The sequence below is a fragment of the Neopsephotus bourkii genome, unplaced genomic scaffold, assembly GCF_033783945.1.
Source record: "Neopsephotus bourkii isolate Nb327-2 ecotype Australia unplaced genomic scaffold, CSIRO-AGI_Nbou_v1 NB_234, whole genome shotgun sequence".
Taxonomy (NCBI): Eukaryota; Metazoa; Chordata; class Aves; order Psittaciformes; family Psittacidae; genus Neopsephotus; species Neopsephotus bourkii.
Genome location: NW_026900744.1, coordinates 19,565,744 through 19,592,185, shown reverse-complemented (window position 1 = coordinate 19,592,185; position 26,442 = coordinate 19,565,744). Strand labels below are relative to the sequence as shown.

General features: G+C 38.5%; 1 protein-coding gene across 6 annotated transcripts in view; it reads right to left on the bottom strand.

Annotated features, from left to right (window-relative positions):
• Window positions 1-26,442, bottom strand: part of HMCN1 (hemicentin 1) — a 193,183-nt gene that overhangs the window by 66,890 nt on the left and 99,851 nt on the right. For 5 of the 6 annotated variants that reach the window (XM_061345729.1, XM_061345728.1, XM_061345725.1 and 2 more), the window contains 17 exons: window positions 25,916-26,063; window positions 25,230-25,356; window positions 24,188-24,342; window positions 20,561-20,839; window positions 19,706-19,987; window positions 19,009-19,117; window positions 18,173-18,342; window positions 17,805-17,959; window positions 16,915-17,038; window positions 15,460-15,561; window positions 13,164-13,340; window positions 10,597-10,751; window positions 9,698-9,821; window positions 5,074-5,249; window positions 4,671-4,767; window positions 2,501-2,623; window positions 662-823 (listed from right to left, as the gene is read on the bottom strand). In XM_061345729.1, coding sequence (XP_061201713.1) covers window positions 662-823; window positions 2,501-2,623; window positions 4,671-4,767; window positions 5,074-5,249; window positions 9,698-9,821; window positions 10,597-10,751; window positions 13,164-13,340; window positions 15,460-15,561; window positions 16,915-17,038; window positions 17,805-17,959; window positions 18,173-18,342; window positions 19,009-19,117; window positions 19,706-19,987; window positions 20,561-20,839; window positions 24,188-24,342; window positions 25,230-25,356; window positions 25,916-26,063 — 2,665 coding nt within the window. The remainder of the gene's footprint in view (window positions 1-661; window positions 824-2,500; window positions 2,624-4,670; window positions 4,768-5,073; window positions 5,250-9,697; window positions 9,822-10,596; window positions 10,752-13,163; window positions 13,341-15,459; window positions 15,562-16,914; window positions 17,039-17,804; window positions 17,960-18,172; window positions 18,343-19,008; window positions 19,118-19,705; window positions 19,988-20,560; window positions 20,840-24,187; window positions 24,343-25,229; window positions 25,357-25,915; window positions 26,064-26,442) is intronic. The other variant, XM_061345730.1, reaches the window with a different exon arrangement.

Genomic DNA, 26,442 nt, shown 5'->3' with positions numbered 1-26,442 from the left:
GTGACAAGACACATTACATTACCTAAGGGAGTTACATCCCTGTAATCATCTGTTCAGCCTGGAGAAGAGAAGGCTGCGTGGAGACCTCATAGCAGCCTTCCAGTACCTGAAGGGGGCATATAGGGATGCTGGGGATGGACTCTTCATTAGGGACTGTAGTGACAGGACAAGGGGTAACGGGTTAAAACTTAAACAGGGGAAGTTTAGATTGGATATAAGGAGGAAATTCTTTCCTGTAAGGGTGGTGAGGCACTGGAATGGGTTGCCCAGGGAGGTTGTGAATGCTCCATCCCTGGCAGTGTTCAAGGCCAGGTTGGACGAGGCCTTGGGTGCTATGGTTAGAGCGAGGTGTCCCTGCCCATGGCAGGGGGGTTGGAACTTGATGATCTTAAGGTCCTTTCCAACCCTAACTATTCTATGATTCTATCTGTGGTCACAAGTGCTTTCAACAGATAAATGCAATGTCTTAGTCAACCTCCAAGTCTAAGCTGCTAACATTTTAAACTGCTCTACATTCTTCTATGTATTAAATTGTCCTATAGCTAGACATTGCTCTCTGAAAATCTTGCAGCTTGACATCACTGTGCTGATAACACTTTCAATAATGTAACTCTATTGCAGAACTGCTCAATTATGAACGTAACTGTTTCTGGTAACTTACTGTATACTTTCAAACTGTATTCTTTCTTTGCACTACCAGCTGCATTTGAAGCAATGCAAGTGTAAGATGCAGCATCAGACATTTCAGCAATTGAAATCTGTAGCTGTCTGCCTCCAGATAAAATCCGCACCCTTCCTGAAAGATCAGCCACCAGTGGAGAGCCTGCAAGAGACATTTATTCAGCTAAAACCACAGAAAATGATAATGAGTTTGCTCACATGGTGTAAAGCCCACTCACTCATTTAAAATTTACTGAGCTTCATGATTGTCCATTTTAGAACTGTTCTATCAGAATTTTCCCAGATAGCAGAAACCTCATACAAGCAGATTCTGAGGTCTTCCTGTATTAACTGCTGACTTCATGACCTACATCAACCACAGCAGCCTGAGATAAAGCATAACTCTCACATCCACCCAGAAAGCTTTGGATACTTCCACTAAGCAGCAAATTCAACACTTTGAATAAAATCTGACAGATTTTCCAGTGTAGAATCCTTTCACCCAGCACAGCCAGTGCTTAGAAGCATATAATTCAGTTTTCACAAACAGACCTCCTGTGTACTGTGTCACAGAGTGCATGAGCATAGACTTCTGTCCAGGAAATCCTCAGCAGAAATATGACAGCAAAATAATACTGCATTCTCAGAGGAGAGTTTTCAGACTTAGAGACCTCAGATTGAGCAACTATCTTCATCTTTACAAAGATGGAGATTTCATGACAGAAGAAATACAGCTGCCGCTGATAATTCTTGCACGCTGAATTTTCATTTCCCACTTTTGTAGTTAAAATCCTCTCTATGAAAAAGTGCACCACATGATGGAAAATCTGGCTCTTGAATAACATTCAAAACTGTAATACTTCCTAACTGCTCTTCCAGACTTTTTAATCAGGTATAAGTTTCCTTTCTTGCATTCAAGTATATTGGCCTTGCAGTACGTTTAGTAAAACATGTCATACAATGCCTTTTTTCTTCCAAGATGCAGGGTTTAAAAAGAACTTCATAAACATTTTCTCAGAAAATTTAATGCATTAAAATAATTTTGTAATTAAAATCTGGTCTTTCCACAAAAGAAAATGAATTAAGGCAGGCACATATCACACTGAATTGTGCCATCTAGAAAGACATAGATTAATAGGCTAAGACTGATTAAGAACACAAAAATAAACACACCTGAAGAGTTCAACATCTTACTTCTTCTAATATCCTGTCTCCAACAGTGTCCATGCTTCAAAGAAGGTGCTAAAAATACCTGCTTTTGTCTAGTGATTCATAAGAAGGTGTTTGTAAATGTTACTTTAACCCCTAAAGCAAAAACATGTGCAGACTACTCTTAAATATTAAGACGGGATGAGAGAAAGGTTCAGTAAATCCCGCAGGCAATTACCATCACTAGATGCATTTTCAACACTTGGCAGCACGCCATGGCTGCCAATTTAAAAAAATAAGTCAGAGAATACATCTATGTTATGCAGTGGCTCATAGGACTGAACACACACCACCACAGGACTTCACAGTGATTCACAGCCTTGCCGGATGGGATCCACAAAGTATTGCTACACTGTGGTAAATAAGCATACTGAGAGGCATTAAGTGTTTCACAGTCTATTTTTAAATCAGCTCAGGAATCCCTCTTGCACACCTCTAGAGGTAATGACACCTGATTGAAACAGGGGTCAGTTAGAGAGAAGAGAATCGTCAATAGCAGGACTGTTTGGATATCTTTTGTGCTTGAACTCCTCAGAACATAACATCTAAAATATTCACAGGAAAAAAGAAAAACTGGAGGGTCAGAATTATCACACTTCCATTATAAAATGGACAATGGACAGTTACCCACCTTTCTTTTTCCAGGTTAGGCTGGGGGGTGGAATGCCACTAGATTCACATATCAGGCTTATCAAGCTCCCTTCAGTTACCGTCAGTTGAGAGATGTCATCCGAGCCATGAATACTTGGTGACACTGAAAAAAAAAGCCATGTAATTGAAGCATTTGAAATAAAACGTTATCAGCCAATAGTAAGACTCAAATGACCCTCATAAAAATTTGTCTCATTACGCTCTGTAGCAGTTACAAGGGTTGTATTCTCTTGCTGACAATGTAAATCAGACCCCGGGTAAGGAATAATATGCTTTGCAAATGACATCTATCCTTCCACCTCTGAGGTCTGGTACATGCGTAAGTTCTGCTTCAGGCTGACTTTTGACTGAATTTCACAGAACAAAGCTGTTTCTGTAAGTCATGTAAACTGACTACAACTCTAAGAGCCTGCCTTGTTCACGGCCTTAGTTAATAAACCTACAGGTACCACCATTAGGTGGAAAGTGACATTGAAAATTCAGCATAAGTCTTTCCTTTTAATTTTTTCTGCATCAACACACTGGCTGCCGCATCCAGCGCTAAGAACCTAATCCTCCAATTGCCCTATGCTAGCAGAGTACCAGCTTTTGCTCTACGGCTCTATGACTGTTAACTAGTTACAGACAAAATGGACCACTGCTTTCAGTCTGATTCTCAAAGTATTAAAGAACTTCAGACCAATCACAAGGGTATGGATAATTGCCTTCTTGAAACTGGGGAACCATTTTTATCAGATGAGTATAGTGTAGGTAGAGATCAAAAAAAGCAGAGGAGAACATAGGCTGAAAAAGGCAAACCTGATTTGTGGAAAACTTATCGAGCAGGTTTTTTTATGCACATGACAGCTTTTCCTTCTAACACTCCAAACTGTATTTAGCAGAAACAAGATGTATGCATTTCAGAATGACTGACTGAAAATGGCTTTATTGTACCGTACTGGCTTCAAACCTTTGTTTGTCCTGCTTCTAGTCAAAACCTTTGTGCCATTCTCTGTGGAGGCATTTCTTATACTTAACACATGGGCTGGTTCCTGGAACCAAGGTTAGCTCTCAGGATCTCACCAGTCCTCAGGAGGATACACTTCTGGGATTTGAAAATTAAAAATATGGCAAGCAGGACTTTTGGTCCCTGGGTGTAAATGAAGACTATAATTCTAAACAGTTATCCACAGATGACTTTCAGAGGCAACTTTTGGTTTCTATTAAGCTTATTTAATCAAAGCTGCTAACTAGCAAAGAATTAGCCCTTCTCCAAAATCCTACTGAAACAGCTTTACTGCACTAAAAAGAAATCCATAGCCCTCCAGCAGCAAATGTCCTCTGCAACCCTGAAGATCTTACAAATCTGTGGAGGGAGAAATGAGAGTTGAACATAACATGCACAGTAAATGGGCATATGCTTTAGCATGAGAAAATGTTGTGGTCTTTCATGGTACTACAATATCCACCTCCAAGTAAAACACCAGGAATGTTTCTTTTTAATACATAATGACAGAGTTCTTTAATAATATTTCAGCTTATTGTTCCAAAGCCTGTTAGATGATTCTAGTCCTGTGATTTTGAAGCAAGAAATTAACTTTTAATATCAAAAAAGGCACATTTCAGATTGCATATAGGGAGAAAATGATGGCACACAAAAAGCATTCAAAATCAATTGTTAAAATAAATGTCCTAAGTCACATTCATCATGTATCCATAGAAAAATTTCATGAAAGATCTATGATTCATCACCGACAACTTTGCAGAGCAAATAAAACTAGGTAAACCAGCTTTTATTTATCTGAATTTCTACACTTCAGCATCTAAAAAAAGGGGAAAGTTGATAGGTTACTTTTAATGGCATTAGAGACATCAATATAAGATATTGATATAAAACAAGCTAGTTATAATTCTAGACTAGAACCATGATTGCAAACCCAACCTGAAAAAGACCTGTGAAGTAGCTGGTTTTAATTTAGAACCAAACCAAACCAATGTGAAAAATGCATGCACTTTTTTTGGACTATTAAACTACAGCAAACATAATAACATCTTTCTGCATGAACCTCAGTAATTAAGTGTTTACGCACCACAGAGAATTTTAATGTCTCGCATCATAATTTCACTCTAAGCCTTGTTCCCATTCCTGGAATAAGCTTAATAAATCTTACCCCAAATATTGACATTATAGTTCTTTTCAGTTTTCCCAGCAATATTTGTTGCTTCACAAGTGTAACGGCCAGTGTCCTGTATTTGAGCTCCTTCAATCTAGGAAGAAAATGAAAACTGGATTTCTTCTTCTTACATTGTTATACCTGAAACTTGCAAGGAGAAGTTGCTCAGATTTCAATTTTTATTTTTACACCTGTCTCCCAGAATAGCAATAATACAGTATTACTTCTGCAAAACCTGTACACAAACATCCAGGTGGCAATGACTTCCCTCACCTCTCATCTACCACTCTTGCACCAGAGGGCCTAATGCTATCCAAACTCTAATGGGTACCTAGTGCCTTCATGGGGGGTACAAATCCCCAGAAAACAATTGCCACCAGAGCCTGACAGCCCAGCTTACCTTCAGTATACTTCCGTCTTCAGAGATGCTAAGACCTGGCTTCTTCAGCAAGGGTTGTCCATCTTTGAGCCACGTCAGAACAGGTGGGGGAATAGCATTGCTCTGGCAGAGCAGCTCCACTGTTTGGCTGATGAGCACTGAGACATTTTGTTCCTCTCCCATGATGTTTGGTGGAACTACAGCAATAAATCAAAACAAAGGACCTTTGGCCATTGCAGATTTCCCGTAGTAAATATAAAGCAGAGTTCAAAGTTTTCATGTAAGAAAAACAAAATGACAGTTACTATCTTTCTGATATACAACTTCAGTCTCCCTTACATCACAAAAAGCACCAAATAATCTTTGTTACTTACAGAATATCCTCTACAGAAGATATATGCCAGTAAGATATCGACTACAGAGAAACCATGCAGATAAGTTGTCAAGACTGGGCAAATAATACTTCAAATACAACTAGAAAGGAAAATCACCTGTGTATAAATAATGGGGAAGTACATTCCTGCTAGAAAGAAAAAAATTATGATGTGTGAAAAGGCTCAGAAGATAATAATCAGGCTCAGAAAATAAAAAAATGTTTTAAACTGTTCCAAAGAGTGCAAAGATGGATGCATGGCTTCAAGAACTCTGACTTTAAGAAAGATTTTTTTTTTGAGATGCCAAATGAAGAAGACAGAAGGAGAACTTAGTGGTTGAAGCCAAATGAATGAGTTAATGACTTAACCATCAAGTCATAATCTACAATTACTTTATTGTCTATCCGTTTTGTGTGGGATCTGCCAGTTAATCATTGCAATAATAGGCACTGAGGACTGTGTTTAGATTTGTACTATTATTTCCAAATTATGGGAAAGAAAAAAAACAACAGCTTTTTGAATGAAAGATTTCTGTGTAGAAGAAAAAAATCCTTCCAGATGTTTAAATCAAAGCCCATTAGCTGTTCTTGAACAGTGTCAAGATCTAAGAAAACTTCCTCCCACCATTTGAAAAATCATTAGTTTCCACCACGAGAAAAACAAAGCAACTGAGAACTAAACCTTGAAACACAGCAAGTCAGCAATTTTCCATGGGGAAAGTGTTCATGGCTGGTGTCCTGGTTTCTGCTACATCAGTCATTTTTCTCCTTCTTAGTAGCTGGTGCAGTGCTGTGTTTTCAACTTTAGCCTGAGAACAGAGCTGATAACACACTTGTGGTTTTAGTTGTTGCTAAGTAATGTTTACTCCCATCAAGGACCTTTCAGTCTCATGCTCTGCCAGTGAGGAAGAGCACAAGAAGCCAGGAGGAAGCAGAGGCAGGACACCTGACCCAAACTAGCCAAAGGGGTATTCCATATCACAGCATGTCATGCCTAGCATGTAAACTGGGGGGAATCACCTGGAAGGCTCAGATCGCTGCTGGGGTCAGGCTGAGTGGTGAGAATTGTATTCTCCACCCTTGCTATTTCCCTTATCATCATCGTTACTGGTGGTAGCAGTAGTGGCTTTGTATTGTACCTTAGCTACTGGACTGTTCTTATCTAATAAAAGGGAGCGGAGTGAGCCTGCTGCTGCATGGTTCTGAGTTACTGGCTGGGCTTAAACTACGACAGCTGGCATAAAAAATAACATGGAGGAAATGTTAGACTGACAAGGTGGTCTTAAATAAAAAACTTTAAGACTAAAAACTGCTTGCTGCCTATGGCTTTGTATCAGTATCCATGGCTGACCAGAATGTCCTTCCAAAATGGCTCACTATACCATTGGTCAGGAAATTTTCTGAGGATACTCCTCAGGCAGCTTTGAGCTGATCAGAAAACATTCCTCATTAAGTGGTTTTAGGTATTTTGGTGTCCAATACGTGCCAAAAATAATAAGAGTAGCGTAGATTATCATGCCCAGCACTGCTCCTGCATATCACCAGCTCTTTACCAGAGGTTTCCTCTCCTAGATCTGATGAGCCAGTGGGACAGAACCCAGAAGCACTTGTAATGCACACCACAAGAATTCAGGTCTCTTTGTTTTCATCACTAACACAGGTGACTACATCAAACTGCAAAGAATAGAAGTGACTTCATTGGGCTGCTCAAGCACAATCCAGAAGAGAATTCCTGTTCATGCCCTTAAAGACATGTATATTCTTAAATCCTTGAAACAATCCATAAGGATGCTCTTTCTTATCATTCAAAACCAAAAAGCATGTTCATTGTAAACTCTTGATGCTAAGACAGCATTAGATCAGCGGTTCAAATATTTCCAAAATAAAAACACTCCTAGCAATAATTACTTTGGTTACATGTATCCAGTGGGATCTTAATGCTTTTTTGTGTTCTAAGACTGTTCAGTTTGCCCCAAAAAAGTTGACTAGGGACAAATATACGAACCTTTATTGTCACATTTCTTTTGCTTTTTAGTTTTGCAATCCATCATTCCAGAAATTGCCTGTCTGGTTTCACCAAATAGGAGGAAAGAAGAAGGAAAGAAGTGGAACTGTCTGTGAGAAATACTCTGGATTTCACGCTGAACAAAAATATACTGAATTAATTAGTACATGTGAGGTTATAAAATGCCTCAAAGTGGTTTTCAGTAAACCATCAATACAGTTCTCAAAATGTCCTGAAAAATAACATTAACAATAAAGCTTTGTTTTTCTTGCACAGGAAGTACTAAGCAGAGCAGCTGATTTCACAGTTTGAAAATGCTTTAGGGAAAAGTCTGGTCCCTGTGGATAAGAAATACAGTAACTGAAAAAAAATATGTTTATCTTGCTTTCTTTGTAGAATTCACAAAGCTCTAAATTCTTTGCAAGTGTTGTGAAATTGAAAATTGGAGCTGATCCATTACTGCAGAAGGCAAATTTATTTCCAAACGCTTTTCCACCAATTACTTTTCCTCTCAGCTAAATGAATTAAAATGTGTTCAAAATGAAACTGAGTTTATGAAACAGAGACAGACAGACACTAAAGCATCTGTCTCTGAAGGAACAGGGTTTAAAAGTAATCTAATTATGCTCATGGTAACTATATGTTACCCAGACTGTTCCAACCCTTAGACTGGCCCAGATCAATGCACATTTCAAGCCATTTCAGCTCTATCTGAACTCCAGATTATTTTCTTCCTGTAACTTCTTAATTAGATTACCCATATGAGGCAAGTCCTAAGAGCAATACTACTTTTTGGTGACAGCCTCACTCAAGACAGCCTTGAAGCTGAGCTCAATCCTGGCTAGCTTCTTAGACAACAGTAATTTTAACCATACGTGATTTCTAACTAACTTAAATTTCTTCTAGATAAATAGACAGAGGTTCCAGAAAATAAGAGTGAAATAATAAATATATTCATGCCACTTGTGTGGTCATGTGTACATACACAAAAAACTCCAGAAGGAATCTTGATATTCCTTGTTCCGGCCTATGTTAACTTTGAGCTCACTTGCCGTGCCAGAGTTCTGGCTTTCTGAGCTGCCCCTTGCAGACACAAAAGTAACTATGACTGAAGACACAAGTATCTTAACCACTATGCTTTTAGAAGGACACCAATTCTGAAAGTCAAACTTGAAACAAATAAACTGGCCAGCTGTCACCTTAGAAACAATCCAAACTTCTAGATTTTCTCACAAGATTTTCCAGAGTTCTGTTTAGGATTACTATAAAGCTAGTTAGAGATTGGCAGAGCAAAACCAGTTCTCTCTCCAACGACCTACTGAAAGCAGAAGCAAAACCACAAAGGTTCTTCAATGCCAAAATCTTCGCTCCACAGCTGGAACCATAAGATTTCTAAACCAAGTGTCAGATCACTGCTCATCCTCATTTCACTGGTGTGCAAAACCACTGAGCTGTCCAAGGAAACTTAAAGCTTCCTACAGCCAAACTTCTTGGCATTCCTCCTGGCAGTATGTCACGTTTTGGTAACTGCACATCACCAATAATCTCTAAGAATGCAATATAAGATGACATCTCATACAAATTACAAAAAATCAGGATGAAGCTCATAAAAGGTACAAGAAATCAGAAGGAAGGATTAATTTACATGAGTTCAGGCAAAAAGATTTTAGAATTAACTTGCTGACATCATTTGGAAAACTGACAAAATACAAAAAGAGATATATTTCCTGCTACTTGAAAGAGACAATGTTGGCTGGCTCAGCTCAGTACAGTGCAATACACTATCACTATTAGCACCAAAAAAGTCACCATCATATAGGCAGGCATAGTGAAGCTTGAAAATGGAATAGAAACTGGAGAACTGTATGGCAAACTCACATTGACTCATTTGGGTTCCATAAAGACAACTGAACTCTGGCCCAAATAAAACCTTTTGCCCATGGCATCTACATGTTATTTTTTACAGAAACACGTATTTTCTCCTATCATTTATAAATGAAACTTTATGTATTGAACTTACACATTCACTGCTGAGCTACATTTCTTCAAGGGTGCACAGACGAATATAATTACATATTTTAATGCATGTGGATGTGTGTGCATATATATACTTACACACATACACACAGCTCCTTTGCCTTCCATTATGGGTTGGAACCATTTTTATTCAATGTTGCTAAAGGTCTGGGCCACAGTGTGTTTAATTAAAGATTCAGAAACAGTTCTCATGACCAAAATAACAATAGAGATTTGTCAGAAAATCTCACCGTAAACTCTGAGATCAATATCTCTTTGGCTCTCGCCTGCAGCATTGACTGCAACACAAGTGTATTTTCCTGTGTCGCTAATCTGAGCGCTAGTCAATGCCAGGACTCGCCCCCCAGACAGAACCTGCAATAAAAGCATGACACATTCAGAATACATGCCTCGATGTAAAACACAAATAGAGAGAACTATTAGGTTTCATTTAAAAATTAAATACTTGTTTTGCCACAGCTTCCCACCATCACTTGTTTTGCCACAGCTTCCCACCATCTCTCTCTTCCTTACACTCTTCCCTGCACTCTGTTGTTCCTTTTTCATTGAGATTTGCACAAGTGGAAGTCTAACTTCATGAAAATCAGTAGGGAACTCTAGGCATTCACACTCTTTGCAAGATCTGGACATTCCTCCCTCTTACCAGTTTCAAGCATTCTATTACACCTTTGGTCTGTGCACAATTTTCCTCATTTTCCTTTCAGATCAAAATTAGATCAAATTAGCTTTCAAAAAGCAACTATGCCCTCTCATTTTTAAATCTGAAATATCTCCTTATATTAGTGGTTGGTCTTTTGTTTTCTAAATTATTATTTTGTGTAATTAGATATTACATGATCTTGAGCTCTGTGGATTTCTTCAACATAGGAATGTGGTCCAATTTCCTCTTCCTGTCAGGAAGTGAAAAATTTGTTGATGCAAACTCTTAATACAAAAAATCAGCTGAAACGCACACCTTTTTTCAATATATCTCCATCTTCCACTTCACACAGTGATCACTGGAGCTAAACCTGCCCCATACTGTCATTCTAAAACCTCTTATTTACTCTGTTTCATTAAACTGCACCAGCTTAAAAGTCTCCTACCAGAACAGGAAACAGCATAGGTAAGCAGGATTTGAACGTAGTACCTGGAGTCCATCGCTAAAGCTGGAAACAGGGCTACCATCTTTTAGCCATGTCAAAATAGGTGCAGGGATGCCTCTTGCTTCACACTCCAGTCGCACTAGATTATTAACCACCACTGTCACCATATTATCGCTGCTGCCAGAGATTGATGGTGGGACTGAAAAAAGAAGAATACAAAGCTGTAACAGCTACAGAAGAGCATAAATCGCAATGAGATTAAACAGACTTCTTATTTTTGTACAGTATTTCTCTTTCTGCAAAGAACTATGGTGTTGGAATGATTTCTCATGTTACTCCTAGTGAATTCATGTCATTTGTTTGCTCTGTGCCAAAACCTGCTATTTCCTCACATAAGAAGTTAGATAGCTTCAACAAAACTACTGTGGGCAAGGTAAGAAAGACTGGGCCCACAGCCCAGAAGACATCTGTGAAACTCAGGAATCACAATATAAACCAGAAAATATTCCCTCAATCTCTTATAATATTCCATTTAGACCTTGTGAGAGGCATTAAAAGTGGTGGGGATTAAAGAAAGAAGTTCACTATATAAACTGCATAAATCAAATACATAGTGTAATAGATTGGCCTTGCAGAGCATATGTGAACATTTACCAGATTATAGTGTATAACATCTGCTTGTCTGATGATAAAAACCATCTTAATGGAACATCTCAAAACACTTACTATAGGCACACAGTCTAGCAAATTTTTCAGAGCTATGTTAAAGAGGGAGACAAGAAGTATTTAAAAAGAGAGATGTTTCATTTTCCAGGAGAAACAAAACAATTTAATTTGCTCCTGTCACTAACAAATTAGTAATAAGGCTTTAGAGTCAGTATCAGTACAAAACTTAATACTCCTAAAAAGAGATGAGAACGGTGTGATCTTCTAATACATATCCTATGTGAGGAAAACATGTATGAAATTCTGTACAGGAAATGGATTCATTAATACATTCAGCAACCTCTAACAGCCTATAACTCAGTCTACCTACTCTTAGATAAATTCCAGTAATAGCAGAAATGACAGGGAAAAGGGCAAGTGTGATTTTGACATCTTTTTTTTTTCCTTACATACATGCACACAGTTCCCCTATTTCAGTACAATGGCATTCATTGTTCTCAAATGGCCATAAATGTTATCGTACTGAGAAAGAAGTGGAAAAAATCATACAATGAAATCATATGAATTTACTAAACTGGAATTCAACCTGCTTCCTTCAGTAGGCCTGCCCAGTTTCATTTAGTGTTTAGCCTGCAGTATCAAGCATTGTTTTTAATGCAAAAATCATTTGATAATTTCTACCATAGCCACTGCATCCACAACACTATTAGCAACAGAAGCTGCTGAATGATGACCAGTAATCGTCCAACACAGGTGCTCATTCACAATGCCAACTGCCATCCAGAAATCCAGAGCAGACTTTCTGTACTTGACACTTCAAAGTCTGCTCTCTATTTAGTAATCATTCTTTCTTCCACTATTGGGGAAAAAAATCAAGCTTTCTGAAACTCATGAACTCTTAAGTAAATTGCATAATGAACTTGTTCATGGTAAATTCAAAGAGCACTTCATTGTAAACTAGGCACAACACAAGGTGAATTAAGTATGTTTATGGATACGTGTTTCAGCTTCCTTTGATGCAATTAGTTCTGACTGCAACTGCACAGTTCCCCAGCAAACCCTGGACATATCTACTGAAATCCTGCCACCCATAAAAAGACACACATATACTTAAGAATTATGTTTAATTTTTCAGTTTAACAGGAATAATGACCTTAGCTCTAAATATTTCCTGCAAATTAGTCACTGGGTGGGGTTAATTGCCCTTGACCATGTCTTGATCTCCCAGTTTTTCCCATGATGATAATTAATTCCATGGAAATACACTGCCCAACTCATTATTTGTTAATTAATAGGAATGACATACTCTGTGTGCATCTCAGCTGGGGACACTGTGCCAGATTTGGGCACAGTTTTGCATCGAAGACTTCCACAGAAAACCAGCTACATGCATATATATGCATGCATCAAAGATAAAAATTTGGATTATGGCCGCATCTAAAAGCCACTGAAATCAGTGGAAAAGCTCCAATTTGGCTTTTGATCAGGTCTCTCATGTCTGCAAACACCCACACTTTCACTTCATCTTACTAAACAGTACATTTTTCTTTAAGACTCTTGGACTGTGATTTGATTTGTGTCCTTTCTTTGTCTGCTGTGAGCTTTAAAGTCATCTACAGCAAAACCCAGCAGTTGCAAGGCCTTCCAAACTGCTGAAGTGATAACATAAATACCTTCCACAAATCTGTTATCTCTGCTCATTCTTAGAATTAACATCCTTTACCACATTCTCCTAATTCAAAACATATATTCTAATGTAACTGAAAAACAGAAGAGTGAATTTTCTTCCCTCTGACCCCTGCCATATCTCTTCAGTATGATGGTGCGGTGAATAAGTCTGCTAACCAGAATGGAACTAGATGATCTTAAGGTCCTTTCCAACCCTAACTATTCTATGATTCTATAATTCTATGTACGTGTTTTTCATAAATACTGTAATACTTACCATGAACCTGAAGACTGTAAAACAACTCAGCTGTGCCTGCTGTGTTGACAGCCACACACTTGTAAACACCAGTGTCAGAGATCTGAGCACCCTCAATCTGCAGAACCTGCCCTCGATTCATAAAAGTGGTGCTCCCAGTGCTGGCAAGTGGCCGATTGTCTTTGTACCACGTGATAGCTGCATAATGAAAGGAAAATTGGAAAAGCTGCCAAAAGTACTCCCTTTACAAACAAGAGGACCAAATAGGATTCAAACTTTCCTTTGAAGTTTTCAGATAAATAACACCAACATTTACAAACCAATAGAAATATTAATCATTATTAATAAAAAGAAAAAATAACTAGAAAATGAGGAATTTGTAACATTTTTTGCAAAATACTGACTACACCCACAGATTTCAATAGCAAACCTGATGTTATCATGCATGTGCATCAGATATTTATGAAAAAATGTTCTGAAGTTAAAAAAAATATCACACAAATCATATTTATAGGGGATTTACTCATACCAAGGTCAACATTAGCTGTTTAAAAACACACGATAATATATATTTTTTTTCATCTTTTACTGTAAAGTATTGCTAAATCAAACTGAACCACCTATGAAAGTTCACAGAATCAAAATGCAAGCAAACAAATAAAAGTTCAACTGTCAGGCTGAAAAACTGAAAACTGGTGCTTTATAGGAACTTGATAACCAGCAAAATCTGAGCACTTATTTGTGTCTCAGCCAAAAGATGGCACCCTCCATCAGTAGAATGTGTAATGCTTTACTGGGATCGTTTCACTATTCAGTTAGATGAAACTGCTACTTACAGAATAATTTTCTGTAACACACTTTTTTTTGGAAAAGAATCATATTCAAGAAGTGATCTGGTCTGACTGATGAACAAGACTGCACACAATCTTCTCTTTTTCACTGTGATGTTGTGCTACCACTTTTTTAACCTAATGTTATATCTTGACACTAGAATGTGGCATCACATCATGCATAGAAAAGGTGACCAAACTGTTTTTATTGCATAAATTATCTGAAATGCTCACTGTAATTGTTCCAAAGTAACTGTCATTTCTAAAGTAATTGTCAATTTGCAGAGGAAAAAAGATGCGGGGGGGGGGGGGGGGGGGTTGCAAAAAGGACACAAAATCTTTATGTTTTTATAACAGTTTTCTTTAAAAGGTAGAAAAAGTAAACCTGTATGATCATCTGAAACTTAGTAATACTTTCCTTCTGAAAATGTTACTATCATCACCACAAGTTGCTATAAATTAGATATAAGCTATTAATAATATACTATTCCCCAAGTTTTGCTGTATGATAATTAACAGAGAAAGTTGTTCTTATATCAACATGGAATTTTGTATTTCATCAGAAGAAGATGGAAATAAAAAACACACAATGAAACAGAGATGGAAACAAATTTTTCTCCACACATTTCAAAAACCATCAAAGAGATTAACTGTAAAAAAAGACCTGATCCAAGAATTCCAGCACTGAAAGAATCCCAACAAGATTACTAAAATCCAGACAATCAAAACTATTTTATATGTTTTGCAGTTCCGAAAAAGATGCAACAGATTCATCAGTCTAAACAGAAGCCAAACTCCTTGAGCTCTCACTTGGGTAAATATATGATTTCTAAAGAAAACTTGGAGAAAAAAAGAAAAAAATATTGTAACTCCAGGAAAGTGTGAGAAAAATAAAACATGGTGTAATTTTGGCTTAAATTTGAGAGGGAGCCACGAATTCATAATTTGTCATCAGCGCAAGCCAAAGAAAGCCCTGTACACACAAAGAAAACTTACTCATTTTCACATGCAAGGGACTCAGACAAAAAGCCTCCTATTAATATCAATAGACTTGAGATAAGGTCTCAGACATGGCCACATTTGACAGGCACACTCAATCCACAAGGTATTGTTTAAGTCTGCCCTACAATATAAATTATTGACCTGACAGGAGGAGAGAGTGGATGTGTTTAAAGCTGATTTAGGAGAAATCCAACAGTACTCTTGCCTATAGACAGGCCATCACTGTACACAAGGTAGTGGATTACCCTTCTGTTTCTCACCTGCTCAGTTAAAAATGTTGGGAATTACTAACTTTCTTAATACTTACTCCACATCTGTTGATATATTAACATATTCTATTATGCATAGTGTTTAATAGTTTCTAGCTAGCTTAAACACCACAGAATTAACTTCATGTTAAAAATATCCATTTTTTTCAAAGGACACATAAAAGTGAAAACCTTTTATCAGATACGTTTCATGTTCTTAAAGGTGCATGTGCATACCTGGCAGAGGGTTCCCAGATGCTCTGCATTCAAGATGGATTGGATTATTCACCACAACTGTTTCATTTATCATTTTCCCTGCATCTTCCAGACTGGGTGGTTCTGGGGAAAGGCAAAGGCATCAGATTTTCATTAATTCAGCCACCCAGCTAGCAAAACATCTGATCTCAAAAGTAATCTGCCCTCTGAGAAACTTCAGGCAATGAACTGCATAAGCTTCAACTGCTGGATGACAAAGGAACTTCTCAAAAAAGTTCATCTTTAAATTAGGATTACTCTGTAATTACACAACTTCATTACTGTTAACAATACATTAATTTTATTTCTTTTTTTTTCAGGAAAATAACACTTAAAATGGACTTGCAGGAAATGGGTGCACAAATCAGAACAGTAATTCTTCTAATGTGGCACGCTCATCTCGATTGGACTGGTAACATTAAACAGAATATTGCAGATGGCTTTTACAAAGCAAGGCTCTTTACTAAAGTTTCTACATTTGAAACATGACAGGAACACCAGAGAATGACACTTTGAACATGAAGGCTGAGATCAAAAGAGGTATTTAGGAGCATGGGACTTAAACTAAAATTAAGTATGATCTTATACCATAGAATAAGATGGAAGTGTTTTCTCTTTCTAAGTGTCATCCATGGAGATACTGCAATCTCTCTTCATTTCAGTTGAATATTTTCCAGTTACTGAGGCAGTTTGACAATTAAAGTCAACACAATCATATTCATCACAACCATTTTGCCACAGTCCATTCCCACATCTCCTGAGGATTCCTGCACCTCCTTTGAGCACTGGGTCACATCGAGAATACACATACTTTGTGACCAGTTTGGAGTCAAATATACAAAAATCATGGTGAAAGCATTTATTAAATTCACATGCAATTCACATGCAAGCAACAACATCTCAAGTTTTCCTGATTCTATTATTTTTTTTCAGCTGCAGAATAAAATTCCTTTTAAGCAGTCTGGGAAAAAAAAAAAAAAAAACCAAAAAAAAACACCAAAACCCAACCTCTCTTAAAATAATGTTTTTTTCTCAGAAAAGTCATTCCTGTAAAATTTCCCCATGCAATGTCATGGGGAATACCATTATCCCCAGAAGACTTACAATCAAATCAATAATACCAACAGTGGCATGCCATATCTTGATTCAGAATGCATCCACCTTCTGAGTGATGGGTTAGGGGCAATGTGTTTGGCTTCTTGGGGTACCTCTGAACAGAGGAGTTAACTGGGAAGGCATTAAGAAAGGCCAAATCCCAAGAAAGACAGGTTTTGCCCTCACGTCTTACTAATGCGGTGAGACAAAGAAAGAAAACTGAAAGGTAGATGTGCAGAGACAACATAAATGTCAGAGAGCTTAAAATATAAGGGAATACATATGTAAAAAAGCTGCCTTAAAATGCCATATTTAGCTTCTAACTGAAGGCAGAAACATTACCATGCACATGAAGCCGAACGTGCTGTTGGGCTTCTCCTGCAGCATTTGTTGCCACACAAGTGTATCGACCAGCATCTTCGAGCAAGGCCTTGACAATTTGCAGAATACGGCCCGAAGACTCCAGCTGTACCAAAACAGAGAGTAGGGAACAGCTTTACACAACAATCCCAGGCAGAGCCAATAAGCATAATGGCAAAGCAGGTGTTTACGCTGAATACATCCCCTCATCTTTCTTCTAACCTTGGGCTAGGTTATTCATGCAAGAGGTGTCCTGGTAGTTCAGAGACTTCAGTGCTCCTGGGACATCAGGATTATTAGCTGCACAGCTGTAAGAAAACCTAGATGGTAGAGGGACAGGCAAGCAAAGTGAAGACTGCAGGCAGAGAGAGATGCTGTTGGCAAGATATCAAAAACTGCTCCAGCCTGAAGTAAATCAAAGCCATTACAAGCACTCAACCCTAAAGCATGCAAGCACTGGGAAGGGCTGTTCATTGAAAGTCAGAAAATTGGTGAGAAGAGAACTTATGGGTAGGTGCTGGAATGGCAGTGTTTATAGAAAAACTCATCTAATCCTGCCTCACAGTGACGAGTAGGTAGAGTCACTTTGTAACTGGCAAACAACCATACCTTGAAGGTTAAAGTACAAGTAAAAGAAGCCAAATGATGAATTTACAGTCATGGACTCTTCTGATGGGACTCAGTCTACTGAGCACTGCTATTCAACCTGAGATACTGTCCTACACAGGTAAAAAGCCCACTGCTATCCGGGATTGATCTTTAGGATCTTTATATCACAGCATGAGGGAAGCAAACGGAAAAGAAGCACTAACATGTATAATTTATTGTAACTGTCTTTCATGGTTTGGATCCCATAAAAGAGTGGTGCTTACTCTTATATTTCCTCTGGCTGTGTTTACTGGTTGACCATCTTTTAACCAAGTTATGGAAGGGCTAGGAATACCATTGGCTATGCACTGCAGCGTCACAGGCTTGTACATCACAACAGCTCTCTCAGAAGTCCCAGCTGATTTGATAGTTGGAGGAACTGCAAGAAGCACCAGAAACATAAATGAAGTATCATTTGAACATATGCATTTAAATACGTAGAAGCAATATCCTACAGGTAAAAGCAGCTCTACTTCTATTTTATCTACTCTCATCATAAATAAATAGACTTTTACAGAAAATCTGAGCACCTTCTTGCTAGCAATATAAAATATAGACGATCTGCTGCTTCTCCTCCTCTCAAGTAACCTACCATGCACAGTAACATCAAACTCCTTTTCATGTTCTCCTGCCTTATTTGCAGCTACACATTTATAGCGGCCAGCATCTGACACTTGAGCTCGAGAGATTAGAAGTTTTTGTCCATTTAATAAGATCTTGTGTCCAGATACCTCTTCAACTGGTTGGCCATCTTTCAACCACCTAACAAAAAAAAGTACAGTCTCAGATTTCTATGAAACTTAAGATCAACAGCACTACTAAAATATCTACAATTCTATTAAACAGAACGTCTCAGTAACTCTGTTTGCATTTCTGGGAAGGTTTGGAGATGTCAGGTAGCATTCTGCTTTTCTGAATGCCACGGACCGCAATGGTTTATCAGAAGTAGGGAGACTAGGGGAACATAAAGAAACCAGAAAGGTGACATATAGGAAGCAGTAGTGAAAGTGGCTACCACCAACAGAGGCAGGCAGAAATCTCCAAAGCAAAAACAATCACTGGTGGCTGATGAGAAGTGCACTGTTGCATTAGCAAGGGAATACGAGTTTTGTCAGATCTCATTATCTATCCTCATTTCCAGGATGTGCATATTGGCACAACATATCAAACTACCTTAAAATAAAATCCTAATCTTTACATGTGTGTTCCTGATGCTGTCTTCAGTGGAGCCAGGGGTTTGTTCTCCATGCATTAACTATCACTAAACAACATGGACAGTTCATAAAGACTATCTCCAAGCTCACCTAAACAACTAGCTTTTTTTTTTTTTTTTGGGGGGGGGGGGTGGTTTGGGTTTGTTTTTTGGTGTTTTTGGTGGGGTTTTTTGTGTGTGTGTGTTGTTTTTTTTTCTATTGTCAATCTCCTTACGTGATAGTTGGTGAGGGTGTCCCTGTTGCTGAACAATCTAATTCCAATGGGCTATAGAGAACCACAATGTAGTCCAAGACCTCGTCCCCACCTTCCACAAACGGCGGGACTGTAAGAGAGAAAAATCCATCAAAACCAACATTTAAGGATCAGAAATACCATAGAATTATAGAATAGTTTGGGCTGGAATGAACTTAAAGATCAGCTATATTCACCCCCCCCTGCCATGGGCACGGATACCTTCCACTAGACTAAGCTACTCAAAGCCCTGTTTGACTCAGCCTTGAACATTTCCAGGCATGAGGTAATCATAACTTCTCTAAGCAACCTGTTCTAATATCTCACCACCATTACCATGAAGAATTTCTTCCCAGAAGCAACTACCCAATGCTATTTTTAATGGATACCTTTCATATCTACAATATTCTTCTATGAAGGCAAGTTAAAAGAATTGTAAAGGTTACTGAGAATAATATCTACCTACCACATGCACAAAAACTCTCCAAGAACTAACCTGAAAAGTAAGAATCTTTAAAGAGTCCTGTAACCTTGGAGAGAAAAAGTGTGCAGTGCCCAGAGTTAACTAGATACGTAGGTTGTCTAACAAATCTCCATATAACAATACCAACAAAAATAAAACCATATTTTTTTAGGTTAATGAAAATCTCAGAAATAACTATTTCTGTTGCTCACACACCTAAGACTTCAACTTCATATTTGATTTCTTCTTCTCCAGCTATGCTTGTGGCCACACAGATGTATTGGCCCCGGTCAGCCTCAATGGCATTCAGAATCTCCAGCTTCTTCCCGCCAGATACAAAGTGGAGGCTGTTGCTTGCTTTCACAGGCACACCATCTTTTAGCCAAGTAAGGAGAGGTGGAGGGTTGCCAGCAGCTTTACACTCCAGTGTCAGTGAATTGCCAGCAACCACCTGTCTGTTCTGGATTGTGTCAGCATCACCCTCAATTACTGGAGGGACTGTAGAGAGGAAAAAAGTGTATTGCAAGCGATTAATTCTATAGCCAGAAAATGTATTAAGAGCAAATGGGTTAGTTCCTCCCCACCCACTTTGGCTCTACATGGTGTTATGTCATGCACAATTTCATGTGCGAATTTACTGCTGGGGCAAGCCAAGACAAAGGGGAAACAGAGAAGTCAAATGATGAGCTCAGTATTGACCAGTTGAGGATCTGCAGGGCTTTTTGACAAAAGAATTAAATACGGTCTTAAAACAGTACACTGAAGATCCTACCCAGTGTGACTATTTCAGGTAAGTGTTGTTTACATGGAGAAGAAATAGTTTTGATGCTTCACTAAAGCATGATATCAAGGCCTGTCAACTCAAAAGCTTTTCAAGAGTCATATTAAACACAAGGTGTAAAGCTCCTTCTATGTAGTCTTGCTAACAAAGGCCAGTTTTTACATTCAGCTATTGACTGCTGTGTGCCCTTGACAGAACTGCAAAGGTTGCTGATGTTACAGAGGCAGAAAAGCTTTCATTATGCTTCCTGTAAAATGACAAATAAGGAAGGTCAATAAACTCTCACTTACTGTAAACATCCACATCATACATTTTCTCAGCAGCTCCAGCAGCATTGGTCACACGGCAGGTGTACTTTGCAGAATCTGACACTTGGGCATGAGGTATCTGCAGGAATTGCCCTCTATCCACATACAGAGCTCGGGGGTTGGAAATAATTGGGCGTCCATCTTTGTACCATGTAATGGTAGGAACAGGGATTCCCTTGGTTTCACATTCCAAATTTATAAGGTTGTTGAGAAGCGCTGATACTTCTGTAGTAATATTTCCTCCTTTAATACTAGGAGGGACTATTTCAGAGACAAAACAATATTAAATCCTTAGTACACAAGTCTGCAGATTTAAGTGGATTACACATTAGAATGCTGTAAGAATAAAAAAATTTTAGCTTAATCAGACTGCCGACCCTTCCTGCTGTTTTTCATTCTTTTTTTCTCCAGCAGAGTTATACATTGTCTGTACATTCTATGCACACACAGAGTGGAAAATATTAAGAGAATACAACATACAGGGCCACCATCTATTTAAGAAACAAGTGTGACACTGAGGTGCAATGCTGCATTGCTGCCTCCCTCGTGGTACCCGGAAGCATCTACCTTCTAGGCTCCCACATTTGCAAAGTAAGGATAGCTGGGCCTCCGTGTGGCCTGCAGTGCATTTGGGCATGGCTCTGCCTCTTCCCTGCCTCTGAAGGGTAAAGAGTCATCCCTGTACACCCTGGGAGGTGCATCCTTGCAACCAGGAACAACCTGCTATTTAAAGTACCAAATACGTTTATCGCCTCTACAACTGCAGCGAGAAATGCTCAGTACTCCAAACTTCGGAAGATGAAGTCAGTCACTTTAAATATAAGCTTAGCAGTATAGCTTTATCCTCCTGCTCTTCAAACTTTTGGCCCGTGATCATTTCCCTTGCTTGCTAAGCAGCAGTACTCAGAATTTTCTAGCAAGCAAGTTCTCATGTAAATCAGCCAATATAAAGAGTTTGTAAATCTCTGTAGAAGTAATAAAAACACAGAGCAATTGGCAACAACTAAATTTATGATTGCTGAAAGTAGTAGACACATGTGGCAGACACATTAACTCCTCTGATGCCAAACATGTTCAGTATATCCTCAACTTCCACTATTTTCGTAGTGTTCATTTTAAAATGCTACTGCAGAAATGTAAAGCAAAATGTAAGTGAATAGATCTAGACCTATGAGATGGGTTTTGTAGATTACCAAACCATGATGAAATAGATTTCTAATTATATAATTTGCATGCAAAAACACACAAACCTAAAAAACATGCTGAAACACACCCAGTTCAAAGGCAAGCGCCTTTATCAGCAAATGGGGAACAGTTCTAACACAGTATTTTGGGAAAATTTCAAAGCCAAAAGTAGAGGTAAACAACTAAAAGAACTAGCAAAAATTGATGTCTTCATTCCTCACTTACTTTGTTGGCAGACAAGTTTAATGCGAAATTTAAAAGTAGAGATACTCCATTCTATTGCCATAAATTCACCTCTTTTGTCCGAGGAGCCTGAAGTAAGGTCTGCTCCTCTGCAAGGATTTTATTTGTGTGAGATTTTTTACTCCTCAAATCTCACAGCAGCCAAAATTGCCTGTAAGTCCTTACAGCACTTTCTTTGTTTCTGATGCAAAAGACTTCACTATGACTGATGTACAGGCATATTACTGTGCATGTGGGTGCTCCACGCTTGAGAAACACCTCACGTAAGGGAAATAATGTATAATAATTTCACAGTTATCAGAAGACACACAATCTTCAGAAGCAAATCCATACCAAATGGGGACTCATCAGCTTAAGGGCTCACAGATCCAGATTCCTCTCTTCACACTCCAGGCACTAGTGTGTTATGCCACCTATAGATTTCTGAATTTGTTTCCCCTTAATTTCTGCTAGCACTGTACTCTATCAATTTTCAGGTCAGACTAGACTAACATGTTTTTTTTGTCTTCCAAATTGAAAATTTTTCCCCATCTTCTTTGAAGTCTTCCTTCAAAACCTAGCTCTTCCTTCTTCCATGAATTCTTCCCCTCATTTTCTCTCATCTGATAATAGCCTAACTTACATTAAACTTATCACAGGAATTGACTGTTCTCCATGTCTTTGGTAAGACTCCACTGCTTGCAAAAACATGAAAGTATACCCAGTGTGCTATAAACCTCGTAATAATAATAATAATAATGTTAACAAGGCTATATTCATGCTAGTGCTTCTTTTCTACCTATAAATGACCTCTCTTGATATAAATGATGTTTACACCAATTTAAGCAAGATGACATGCCACACTATCTGAAGATTGTCTGGAACATCCTTTTTCAAAAACTATTGTGGTCTGATTTTTACTGGTTTTGAACTTTGCTTCGTACTTTTGCATTAACTTTAACTTATTTTGTCTGGATTTACTCCTAGTACTAGGTTTAGAAAAATAAGACCATGAGTGTATTAAAATCTAAGAAATTTTCTTCTCCCTAAGATCAAAATAATAAAGCCAATGTGTTAATAAAATAAGCAAGTTGAAACTAATTAATTGCAAAATTTGAGAAGGCCCTTCAAGACTCTTGGCTTTCACAAACTGATGGCTTGGCTTCGCGAGCGAAGATTTGGGAAGGGCTTTAGCCACGCTTACTACAAGCACAATGAGTAAGGGCATGTGGGATATGCAAATCTGGTTGAAAAAAGGTTGCTAATGCAATCAGGAAGTGTCCGACCAGGACTGTCATCTCCTGAGCGATCTCGAGCTACCCATGCACTGGTCCGCCTGCATGCAAGATTGGATCTGCAGGTTGCCATGCACCTTGTCACCTACTGTTTCGACCCTCGCCTGTTCACACAGACAAGTGAGAGTAAGCCCTTCCAGCCTGCGCAGTGAATTCTTTAGGTGAAGTGCAGCTTGCACAGAACAGGCCTCACCCTTGAAACCTGAGGTTTAACTGGCACGGCCTAGTTTGCTAGGACAGTGACAGCAAAGTCCACAGGTCATAGGTTTTGTAAGAGTGTCCTCTTTGATGGAAGACCATACAAGGCCACACAAGCTCCATCAGCCCACGTTTGAAGATAGGAGTTTTCCTTCTCCTATGAGGAAGCCATGTCTTCGCTAACGAAGATTCGGGAATAGCTTTACCTACGCATTCTGAACAAGACTGTCATCTCCTGGGTCAATCACAAGTGACCAATGACGCAGTAGCACAACATCAAGCGTCTAGGTGGGATTCTTAGAGGCGTTCAGTCATAAGCCCGCAGATGGTAGCCTCTTGCCAGAGGCTCCTCAGCCAAGCGCAAGCACCAGGGGTCTGAACCTGCGGTTCCTCTCGTACTGAGCAGGATTACTATTGCAACAATACATCATCAGTAGGGTAAAACTAACCTGTCTCACGACAGTCCAAACCATAAAAACACATAAACACTACTTTAAGACCAAACTTGCAAAGAATACATCCATACTTAACTTCACACATGCAAGCACTAAAAAAGATCACTTTGTGAGCAGGTGTTAGGTTATGTTTACATACAAATTTCGCAGGATCAGAGCCTTACTTTGTGTATGTCTGAGTATCTCCATTCAAAAAAGAAATCTTCTGAGTAAAATTAAAGGATCTTCTAGAATCTGGCATTCTATAAACTTACTATGGATGATCAACTTGACCTCCTTAACTTGTTTGCCAGCAGCGTTGGTGGCACTGCACTGATAACGACCTTTGTCAATCCTTCGCGCATTCTTTATATGTAGAACTTGATCTTTGTCCTGAAGCTCAACATTGGGATCACCCAAAAACAAGGGCCTGGAATAAAGGTCACAGAACTCTGACCACATGCTTTCAACATTAATTTAAATGACAGTAGTAAGAAGGGGCCCTTTAACAGCAGTAATTGTACCATTAATATGTACCAGTTAGCACTAGAGTAACAGCATTAATCTGAAGACCATAAAGTGACAAACTATTGTCATTAACTTTATTCCTAATTTTTAGAAGAAATCAAAACACAGAAGTACTTTACTCAGGTCACCCAGGATGCCACCATCAGAGCCAGAGGCCCACTGCTGACCTCAGTTCCTTTTTCTAATTAATTAGGTCACAACAGTCATTTGCTGATAACAAAATGTTAACTACTAGGTGGAAATGTCAGCATATCAAACCAAAGTTTAAAGAATTGTCACATCAGAATGTCTGTGAGTACTAGCCAATGTCTATGCTGAACTACGCTGTTAAATACCAATGCTGTTAAAAAAAAAACACAGCCCATTTTGGCTTTCAGATAATCTTTAAGCCATCATGCCATGTTTGACATGGGTACAGTCTACCAATGAAAAAATTATGTCAGCAAAACAACTGTATTTTAACTGACTCTATATTTAAAATAATCCAGACAGAATAAACACAAGTAAATGGTTATGATTACCAAGCTTCAAGCATTTTCTGGCTTCAAATACCATATATCAGCTTAGCAAGTGCTGATGCCAGTTATAGGACAGTTTGTGAAGAAAAGCAGGTTGCTAACTTTTGATTAAAGAATTTGCCACTTCACACCCCCACTAATTGTAGCCAATGACAATAACTTCACACTAAGTACTTGAAAGCAGAGCTTACTCTTACACTGCACCTTCTTCCTCTATGTTCTAAGGAAAGAATAACCTAGACACAAACCACAAAAGCTATAATATACTTACTTGCCATCTTTGAACCAGTGAATGTCAGGAAAAGGGAAGCCTTTGGCTCGACATTCCAGACTGATATGCTGGTTGAGGATGACTGCAATTTCACCAGGGGTATCAGCAGCTATTATACTTGGTGGAACTTTAAGAAGACAAACATTACAGGAAGAAACTTTGTTTAGACAGGGAAGGTATGCTATGAAACTGGAAGAAATGCAGTAGTGAATAATACTATTTCCTTGAAACAACTTTAGTTTTCACTGCAAAGTGACAGCTGTCAGATCACATCATCATTTCTACCATGACAAGCACTTCCCACTTGTGCTGGTGAACTGTAAGACAACCCCTATACACCCAAAATACAAAACAAAGCACCAAAGACCAAAATCCAGAAATGGAAACTAGCGTTTTGTCTGTGTCACTACAAGAATGGTAAATCTTAGGTATTCAAAAGCCATCATGATGAGCTCTTTGACAGCCAATACTTTATGGGCAGTGAGAGGAAGAATCTACCTATAATGAATTTAAATTTACTGGTTTCTTAAATATCAACTGGTTTTCACAGCACCAACATGAAAAAAAAACAAAATAAAAAAAAAAACCCAAACCCAACAAAACAAAATCAGTCAAACAAACCCAAACCAAACCCCAAACAAAACAGAAACCCCACTCCTCCCTGAAAGAAGCCCCGTGGAACTAACCTAATATATTTAGGTTAAACAGCTTCTCAGAACTTCCTGCTATATTTATGGCTTTGCATGAATATTGTCCAGCATCATCAGTAGTAGCTTTAAGGAGCTTCAGTATCTTCCCACTGTGCAAAATCTGTAGAGTGCTGCTTTCCACAACCTTAAAAGAACCCAAGACATTAGACTTACATGATCCAAGTTACATCAGCCAAATATCACAGCTGGATTTTTATAAGAAAATGGTAGGTTTAGTCTAGGGATAATGTGTTTCCCCTTTCAGTTACAGCACTAATCTCCTCAATTTCTGCAATCTATTCAATATGACTTGCAGCTCAACATACAATAAGGAGTGGGAAAACCAAAGAAATTCTTCATCCGTCAGTAAATGGTCAGCCGCAAAGGTGCATATAGTGGTCTCTCCTCATTTAAACTACCACTTATCAGCTTCAAGTAGAAGCATAGCTCTCAAGAATAATCCTGAGGAATTCAAATAACCTCCAAGAGTTCTTATTTCTTCATCTATAGAATGAAGAAAATAC